The 917-nt window shown below is 50.8% G+C and overlaps 1 protein-coding gene across 2 annotated transcripts in view; it reads right to left on the reverse strand.

Annotated features, from left to right (window-relative positions):
- LOC103473075 (four and a half LIM domains protein 3-like) overlaps nt 1-917 on the reverse strand; it is an 8,506-nt gene that overhangs the window by 3,095 nt on the left and 4,494 nt on the right. For both annotated transcript variants that reach the window (XM_017307293.1, XM_008423014.2), the window contains exon 3: nt 28-202. In XM_017307293.1, coding sequence (XP_017162782.1) covers nt 28-202 — 175 coding nt within the window. The remainder of the gene's footprint in view (nt 1-27; nt 203-917) is intronic.

Raw genomic sequence — 917 nt, forward strand, 5'->3', positions numbered from 1 at the left:
CCCACCTGGCTGAAGCCCCGCCCCCACCTGGCTGAACGCTCTGGCTGCAGGCGGCACATCGGGAGGAGAAGCGGCTGCAGTAGCAGGAGCTGCAGAGCAGAGCGCCGCCCTGCTGGGTGAACGGCTCGGCCGCCAGAGAGCGGTTGCAGCTGCAGCACCTGAAGCAGTTCTCATGGAAGAATCTGTCCTGGTGCACCAGCTCCTGCAGAGACAAGGAAGAGGTCAGAGGTCGGGGGGTCACAGTTAAAATATTTCAATCAGAAATGAAACATTGAAACATCTGAAAGTTGCTTAGCGACGACAGACGGACGAGTCCAAACTTCTTCTGAGCGTAGAATCCATGCAGCTCTTTCAAAATAAAAGTTCTGTAAAGTTCTAATTTTTAGTTATGGTTTCCTCTGAACCACATGATCCAAGCCCGGTCCGGTCCGGTCCGGTCCGGTCTTGTTCAGTTCTTCTGGTCTGGTCTAGAATGTGTTGAGAATAAATAACTGTGTGTTTTCCTTCCATCTCTTTTAGCTGGTTGCTAAGCTAAAGCTAAAGCTAAAGCTAAAGCTAAAGGAAACGACATGTTAGGAAACGCCCTCCAAGCTAGGGTTAAAGGTTAAAGGTTAAAGGGAACGTCCTTTTTAGGGCGAAGCGTAGGCAGAGGCCGTTTGTCGGCCGGTTCCTGAAGGCAGCATGTCAGAATGGACCAGCTGCACTTTGGCATGAAGAGAAGGAATCGACCCACCGACTCTTCAACACCAAGAACTTGGAGAAGGATCATTCCGGTTCTGGTTCTGGTTCTGTTTCAGGTTCCGGTTCTGTTTCCGGTTCTGTTTCAGGTTCCGGTTCTGTTTCTGGTTCTGGTTCTGGTTCAGGTTCAGGTTCTGGTTCTGGTTCAGGTTCCAGTTTAGGTTCCGGTTCCGGTTCTG

Source organism: Poecilia reticulata, linkage group LG11 (genome assembly GCF_000633615.1).
Source record: "Poecilia reticulata strain Guanapo linkage group LG11, Guppy_female_1.0+MT, whole genome shotgun sequence".
NCBI lineage: Eukaryota > Metazoa > Chordata > Actinopteri > Cyprinodontiformes > Poeciliidae > Poecilia > Poecilia reticulata.